The 8,877-nt window shown below is 36.9% G+C and overlaps 1 protein-coding gene across 1 annotated transcript; it reads left to right on the forward strand.

Moving 5' to 3' along the window:
* The first annotated feature begins 85 nt into the window (after positions 1 to 85).
* On the forward strand, positions 86 to 8,148 carry LOC132191453 (delta(12)-fatty-acid desaturase FAD2). The gene is made up of 2 exons (XM_059606470.1): positions 86 to 247; positions 6,704 to 8,148. Exon 2 carries the CDS (start codon positions 6,715 to 6,717, stop codon positions 7,864 to 7,866), a length of 1,152 nt encoding a protein of 383 aa, XP_059462453.1. The 5' UTR covers positions 86 to 247; positions 6,704 to 6,714; the 3' UTR covers positions 7,867 to 8,148.
* The last annotated feature ends 729 nt before the right edge of the window (positions 8,149 to 8,877 follow it).

Genomic DNA, 8,877 nt, shown 5'->3' on the forward strand with positions numbered 1-8,877 from the left:
TTCTCCATCTTACATTTACAAAAGTGGACCCCACATAGATAGAGAGACAGAGAGGGTTTGAGGAGGGAAAGGAAAGCTTAAATATCGGCATTCTGGAACGCCAAGAGAGAGGCCGGCTATTTATCGGCCAGCGTCTCCACCAAACACAAAATCATAGAGTGAGAGAGAGAGAGAGAGAGAGAGAGAGCGAGGGTGGTAGAGAGGGAAAGGGAGATTCGGTGAAGGTCGAGAGCTGCGTTATTTTCAGGTAATTCCTTTGTGTTATTGTTAATCTTTGGTTCGGTTCGTGGAACTTCGATTTTGTGATTGAATGTTGAAGATTTTATGCAAATCAAATTCGGAAATTTTCCTTTCCTGGTGTACCTTGTGTAGATCTAAGTATAAATGATCGGTTTTGTCCCTGAATCTTCTCCAAGATTGAGATCTTTGCCTTCAGGTTATAGTGTTTTTGTTTCCAGCTCTGATTTTGAGCACAATCACAGAATGCATGCATTAATACGATGAGCAAATATTATTTGTTTTTTCCTTTGTTTATAAGGGCTTGAAATTTCATTATTAGATCTAAACCTCATCTTTTAGGATCCTCATACTGTTTTGGAGTTTCCCCAGTCTGTTATGCCTATAGATTTAATTTATTATATTTATTTTTAATTTTAGTTGTTAATCTTGTTTCATATCTAACCTTTGGATCCGCCAGCACAGCAAAATCTCTGTTTTTTGTGTACTAATTTTCTAAGATTCGTATATGCTTTATTTAATTTCTTATTCGTCGAGCACCTTGCTTTATCAATCTGCTTCTGAGTTCTGAGGATTATATTGCTGCGAAAACTTCTTTTTTTGTATCTGTGATTATAAACTGTAATGTATCTTAGTTTCTGCTTTCATGGTTGTTTATTGTTTTTTGAATGCATGAAACACATAATATTGTTCAGTTTCCCCTCTTTTCGTACGAGCTCCACTTTGATAGAATTATTTTCCAATAATTCATTTTTTTTCTCCTTTTCTGATATTGAGTAATAAAAAACTATTAATTGTGGTTCAAAACCAAGCCTCGAGTCGTTGCTAAGACGCCGTCACGCCCGCCAAACTTTTGGGCTGACCTTTCAGTTCTACCAAACCCCAAGTTTATCAATAAAACAGCAGCGTTTGATCTGAACTGTTGTTGCAGTCGATAAATATTGAAAATTCTCTTTAGAATTGAGTCTTGGATTGTTGCCGCTAGAAAAAAAAAAACTATTTTGTGCATACCATAAAAAATCCGATAAAAGTGTGATTCTCTGTAGGAACGCTGGCCCAATTCTCTAAACGTCATCTATTGTATCTGGGCATTTTAAATCTTTATTTAAATGATTTTTTTTTTTTTTTTTTTTTATGAAAAAAGCATGAAAAATGCTAAGTGTTCTTTTACTATATTTTTAGTATTCTTTCAATTGTAATATGATTTTTTAAATCGCTAATCGATTAAAAGACAATAATAATTTTAAGTTTAATAATAATTTTAAAATTACATCACACATCACAGTTGAGAGAATAAAGAACATTTCCCAAAAAGCATATTCCTCATAAGTGTTCAGTGTAGGAGACAAAAATAAGCAAGTTGGTAAAGGTGGCCACATGGGGGTGATGCTTAAAAGAGTATGTTGGTTCGGGATCAGTTGGTGGGTCTATTTGTACGTATTCAGAATATTTGCAAAATTAGAAAACGATTTTGAAAGTTACAGCATGGCATTTAGATCCCGTATAATTATGGTCCTGTCCACATAGGAGTGGGCAAAGAAAGTTGGGGCGGTCTGTAAGAGGGCCCTGTTGCTCGGGCAGATTGTTTTCTACTGCATTTACACTTGATTCCCAAATTAACTCAATATACTAATGATATTCTAAGTTTTAAAAACCAACCACTTTATTCGTCAAATTATTTGTTATATTATAAATTATTTTATATATATGGTAATTATTTTGGTAATATCATTGTTGTAAATGAGTTTAATTTTTTGAGTAATTTTTTTTTTTCAAATTTTGTAGAAACTATATAGGAATTGCTGGCTTAATAAAAATAGAAATAAAAAATATCAAGAGCAATAAGGGTAATTATGGTATAAAACTTTTTTGATGAGATGTTTTTTGGGGTGAGTAAGGTGGCTGACTTGTTAGAAATTGTTTTGAAAGAGTCCTGGGAAAGAATAAGTGATAATCCACGAAATGGTCCCTCTTTAGATCAAAAACTAGCTATATATTATTTAGTAATAACGGAGTTATGGCAACAAATTAAGTAATAGTTTTTGTTTTTGAGTAAAAGTAACAAAAAAAAATCTCTTAATATTTTATTAACCAAAAAAATCTTATTCTTCTCAAGAAACGGGCTCTCGTGGATGAGAAGTTCGCAATTGGCTTCTCATTGTGGTAGGGTCTGTCGCGCCAAAAATCTAAACTTTTAGACTACTTTTGCTTTGTAGATTACTGTACCTTGGCCCTACCCTCATATAGTTTTGAACGGGGCTTACCCGTACCTAGAAGTCTTAAGTTATGTTTCACGCTTGCACGTGGAGACCCTTGACCGAGCTACTAGTCTCGTCGATGAGTCGCTTCTGGTATACTTGTAGTCTTTGTTCCGCATTTATTTTATGCGCGTGAACGAGTTTGGTAGATCAAATTGCTTGAATATAAAACCCGAGTTGATTTAGCACCCACACGAAATCCGCGAGTCACTCAGAAAAATTATCAAAATTAGCGGTGTCAGTTTCGTAGACGACACTAGAATCAGGGCTGACCTAGTGTTTTAGCTTTGGAGGTTGAAGTCACGGATGGATTATATTATATGTATTAAGATTTGGAAGGATAGTATATAAAAGGTGCTGCTGTATTTTGGTTCTTACAATATTTCTTATTTTAGGCTGGCATGTTCTCTACAATATCTTATATGACGGAGGATTTGGTGTTTCCTTAAATTAACATTTGTCGTGGCGATATGGGCCAATGTTGGGGGACAATGACTCGTATTCCTTTGGTGATGATGCAGTCACACCTTTAGTCGTTGAGTGGACCCATTGGAAATTTAAAGTTGCCTTTTGCTTTTGGAGCTTATATTTCACCTTTGTTTTTGTGGTAGTGAGTCGAGCCTCACTTGGCACTAATAGTTATTGTTCCTACTTTCCTTTGTGCCTTTTCTTTTCTGTTGATTACTTGGTCCAATCCCATTTAACTCTAATCTCTTATATGAACTTTTTTCTTTTTTAGTTTCACCTTTCTCCTTCCTTTACTTTGCATGAAGGGAATATCCTTAGGCTTTTCGAATATAGCCGATATTTGTGGCCAAATCAAACAAGACTTGCCCCCCCCTTCAATTATGAAAAAATAACGATGAATAACCAAGAATCTACGACAACCTAAGTACATAAAAAGTATACAAGAGAGACCGCAAATTAGGGAGAAAAATAAGTACACAAGCCAAAGAATGTATGCAAAATTAGAAAAGCAAAGGCTATTGTACACTGCCATCTAAGCATAAAGTGATTTGAACATAATAGCTTTTATCTATACTACCGATCTCTCACAATCTTCAAAGCTCTTTGTATTTCACTCTTTCCAAATGCTCGGCATTAAATACATAGTAGTTGTCCTCCAAGCGTCTAACCTGCAACGACTTCCCAATTAACCTCCAACAACTCTACCACCGTTTTATGCATGTCCCATTGTACACCAAAAAGTTGGATGATCAAAACTCACAAATCTCTAGCCTTTTCACAATGGAAGAAAGGTGATCTATGGTCCCCTCGTTTCTCTTACACATGCCACACCAATCTACAACTATGACATGTTGCTTTCTCAAGTTATCCAATGTCAAAATATTTTCTAATACCACCATCAACACGAATAACGCCACTCTTGAGGGAGCCTTAGTTCTCCAAATTCTCTTTTAAGGAAATGGGGAGCCAGTCAGAGTGCAATGCACCTAATAGAAAGATTTGACCTCAAACTTCTACCTTTTGGAAGGGACTAAATAGAGTCTATCCTCTTCAACTGGTCTGGCAAATGTAATGGTCAACTAAAGATTGCTGTCAGAAAATTGCATATGATCAGCTACTAAAGCCTCCATGCATTGACAAATTCTAAACAAATTCGAAAATGAAACCAAAATCTAAGTGGAGAATCCCTGCACAATAAGACTTGTAGAATTCCTGCACAATAAGCCATGCCAAAAATTGATCTTTCACACATCTCTCACTTCATATATGACAAATCTAGAAAAGACTTTGCACCCCCTCCTAATGTAACCACTACCCTACCTCGGAGGGGCCAACAACCTCCTTAGAATACCAATCTCTCTTCATGGCATCATATTTAGTTTCTACCACCGATCTCCACAGAGCCTTCCACTCCCTAGCGAAATGCCATAACCATTTTCCCAAGGAAGCTCAGTTAAATGGAATAAAGTTTCTAACCCCCAAACTTCCGGTACACAATGAAGATCAAATCTGAGACCAATTGACCAGATAGAATTTGAACTAATCACCAATTCCACCCCATTCAAAATCTCTTTTGAAGTTTCTCAATCCGAATAGCAAAACCTACGAGGATGGGAAAAAAGTGTTGTTGGCATATTGGTAAGAATGCTTTTAATTAGTGTCAACCTACAACCCTTCGTCAAAAACAACTACATTCTATTTTTTAAACAATACCAACCCATATTGATTTAGCCTTATACGAAGCCCCCAAAGGAAGTCCGATATACTTCATAGGCGAAGAAGACACCCTACAACCAAGTATACAAGCCAAGCCTCTAGGGACTAACTTTGATTTGGATAATAAATTAGTCTTCAACCCCAAGACAACTTCAAAACCAAAGAAGAGACAACATATATAATGGAAATAATCTGGATTTGCATCTCAAAAGCTCAAGGTATCATTTGCAAACAAGAGATGAAACACAAATAGCTTGTCTGTATGCTTCAACCCCATTGAGAAACAAGGTAAGAGCCCTTTATCTAGTGTGGCGGACAGCATTCTGTTTAAAGCATCCATGACAATTGCAAACAAGGAGACAAAGGGTCCCCCTGTCTCAAGCCACAAGAGCTGAAAAAGAATTCTGAAGGAGATCCATCAATCCGCACAGAAAAACTCACCATAGAAATATAATGAGCTATCCAAACTCTATTTCTCCCAAAGCCACATATCCTCAATAGATACAACAGGAACTCCTAGTTAAAATGATCCTAAGCCTTCTCAAAGTCCAATTAACAGAGAAGATCAGGTCCCTTTGATCTAATTCGCCTATCAAGACATTCATTAGCTACAACAATCGAATCTAAAATCTGTATCCCCCTAATGAAACATTCTGAGACTTAAAAATAACCTTCTCTAACACCGTTTTCTGCATGTTAGCTAGGACTTTAGAGATGATCTTGGAAACACCTCCTTCAAGACGGACGGTTGTCCTTAATATCCACAACCCCAACTTTCTTAGGGATAAGGGAAATAAAAGTTGCCTTGAGACTCTTTTTAAACTTCCCTTGAAGATTAATTTCTTTAAAAACATTCATGATATCCTCTTTAAGAACCTCCCAACAAGTCTGAAAAAACCCTTAGGACCCATGGCCTTATAGCCATTAAGAGCTCTCACCACCTCAAGAACTTCACTCTTCTCATAGGCTCTTCCATCCAGGTAGCCTCCTCAACACCAGTAGAATTGAAGGGAAAGGCCATCTAGCTTTGTCTGCCAACTATGTTGTTCTAAATAAAGTTGATTTAAAACTGCACAATATGCTTTATTATTTTCCTAGAATCTGAAGAGATGGACCCATTAGCTAAGAAATCAACTATGATGTTTCTTCTGTTCGAATTAGGTACACGGTGGAAAAATTTTGTGTTCTTATCTCTCTCTCCCAACCAAAGAGGCCCTGACTTCTATCTTCAACTCACTTCCTTTTAAAAGAATAAACCTAGTCCCTAGAAATCTCTTCCTTTCTCAACTTTTCATCATCAGTTAAGGATCTTCCTTCTCAAAATTGTTTCTCTTTTTCTTCTCTCAAGTACATGCACTTTCTTTTTTATCTCCTTACTAATAAATTATGCATGCACCTAAATTGAGAACAATAAATAAAAAAACAATTCTAACGTTTATATTTAAACTTAACATTTTTCTTGAAAGAAGCATTGCCTTTTGCATTTAAATTCATATAACAGTGAATTAACAATCATTTATTAATTTATTAATAGGCTGATAATGGACTCAGAGAATATAAATGAGCATAAGAAAATAAAAGAGAAGTTTAGCTGTATTCATTTTCCTCGATGCTCTGCGAAAATATTTTGGGACTTTGCTTGAATCTAATTACCTGAGTCAAGGGTTGCATTTTTTACCCAACCGGTTCGGTTTCCACCCTTAAGGTCTAGGGGAATACGGTCATGTATCTGACGTAGTTGGTACTCCAGGTAGTGGAGCAAATTGTCCTTATGGTTGCTGATGGTGAGTAGAGGTGGGTTTCAACCTTAAAAGCATTGCAGAAGCCTTTGTTATTATTCTGATTCTTATTCTGATTCATATTTATAGTAGCAGAATTTTCCAATAAAATTATTGATCTGAGCACCTCTTAGAATCGCTCTTTGAACTTAGGTAACTTACTGGAATCTGATTTTCTTTCTTAAGTTTCCTTAGAATACAGTCTAGATAACCACATAATACTCACTATTTCACTCTTTTTTACAGGTTGGAAAACAATGGGTGCCGGTGGTCGAATGGCTGTTCCCCCAACTCAGAAGAAGTCTGAATCCGGCAGTCTGAAGCGAGTTCCGCACTCAAAGCCCCCATTCACTCTCGGCCAGATCAAGAAAGCTATCCCACCTCATTGTTTTGAGCGATCTGTACTCCACTCTTTCTCCTATGTCGTTTATGACCTCATTATAGCTTTTCTCTTCTTTTATATTGCTACAAATTTCTTCCACCTCCTTCCTCAGCCTCTCTCTTACCTGGCTTGGCCAATTTATGGGTTTGTCCAAGGTTGTGTCCTAACTGGCCTTTGGGTCATAGCTCATGAGTGTGGCCACCATGCCTTCAGTGACTACCAATGGCTTGATGACACTGTTGGCCTAATCATCCACTCCTTTCTTCTTGTTCCTTATTTCTCTTGGAAGTATAGCCATGGCCGCCACCATTCTAACACAGGTTCCCTTGAGCGGGATGAAGTCTTTGTCCCCAAGAAAAAATCCAGCATCGCATGGTACTCCAAATACCTTAACAATCCACCAGGCCGAGTCCTGACACTTGCTGTCACACTCACTCTAGGCTGGCCTCTGTACCTGGCGTTTAATGTTTCAGGCAGGCCGTACGATCGGTTTGCATGCCACTATGACCCTTACGGGCCGATCTACTCGGATCGTCAACGACTCCAGATATACATTTCTGACGCTGGTGTTCTTGCTGTCTGCTATGGGCTTTACCGTCTTGCCATTGCAAAAGGACTTGCTTGGGTTCTATGTGTTTACGGAGGACCCTTGCTGGTAGTGAACGGGTTTTTGGTGTTGATCACGTTTTTGCAGCACACTCACGCCTCATTGCCTCATTATGATTCCACAGAGTGGGACTGGTTGAGAGGAGCTTTGGCAACTGTTGATAGAGATTATGGGATCTTGAATAAGGTTTTCCATAACATCACAGATACTCATGTGGCACATCATTTGTTCTCGACGATGCCTCATTATCATGCTATGGAAGCTACAAAGGCAATCAAGCCAATTTTGGGAGATTACTATCAGTTTGATGGGATGCCGGTTTATAAGGCAATGTTTAGGGAGGCCAAGGAGTGCATTTATGTTGAACCAGATGAAGATGGCCAGACCAAAGGTGTCTTCTGGTACGGCAATAAGCTCTGATGATTAGAACTGGCAAAAATGCTGGTTGGTAAGTTTCAGATTCTTGTTGGGATATTAGCTTTCCTTTCTGGGTAATTTAGGTTGTTTGCTTGCTTTGGAATTGGACCTCTAGTCTGTCTTGTGCTTTCCAATCATTTTGTTGGTGGAAATGGACACAAGCAACATTTGATGTCTGGTTTGTATTGATTTGTCTGAATGTTGGTTTCTTTCTTGAACAATGTGCATAGAGCCAACACATTTTACTCTATTTTGCAATTACTCTATATCGTACTTTTCAATCAACTACAGAGGTTAGTTACAAACTTCTTTAATGATACAACTTAGAATGTGTTACGATACTAATTCATCTTGACAAAGTTATTTTGTAGTGCCTCTTTGTGGTGGCTTTAAGTTTTCTTTGAAGTGTCATATTAATTGAAGGCTATTTTTTTGAAATATCATAATCTAGTGCTCCAAGCCAGTTTTAGATGATTTTTTTTTTTTTAATTATAAAAAAAAATTCATGAATGATTCAAAATCTATGGCAAAAAAAGCTTTTAAAGACACTGTAGTCGTTAGATTGACATCTGTTCAGAAACCATATAATCGAATATAAAATACATGTAGAGCCACAGATCTTGAGATCATGATCAAATTATTTAATCTAATTAAAAAAAATGAAAAAGGATTTTTGTTTTCCTCTTTCTTAGTAGCTGTACGTTAGAACGTATAAAAGAATTTGGCGAAGGTGGTTATCCACCAAGTCATAGATTATACAAGGAAAGATGTCATTCCTAACTACATCCGTGATGTAATTTTGATGAAGCAACTTGCTCTATTTACTGGAATTTGGGGTAGAGTCCTCGTAATACCTTTAAACTACCACGCTAATGAATTTTTACCCCCAAACTATCAATTGCGATAATTTATTTTCCAAACTATCAAAATAATGACAACATGCCCTCTAATGACAAAAATATCCTAAAAATTTGAAGGAAAAAAAAAAATTTAATTTTAAATTTATATATTTTT

This window comes from Corylus avellana, chromosome ca9, assembly GCF_901000735.1.
Source record: "Corylus avellana chromosome ca9, CavTom2PMs-1.0".
Classification (NCBI taxonomy): Eukaryota; Viridiplantae; Streptophyta; class Magnoliopsida; order Fagales; family Betulaceae; genus Corylus; species Corylus avellana.

What these genes read in the sequence shown, in the direction of transcription:
- LOC132191453 (XM_059606470.1), top strand. Translation starts at nt 6,715, where the DNA reads ATGGGTGCCGGTGGTCGAATGGCTGTTCCCCCAACTCAGAAGAAGTCT.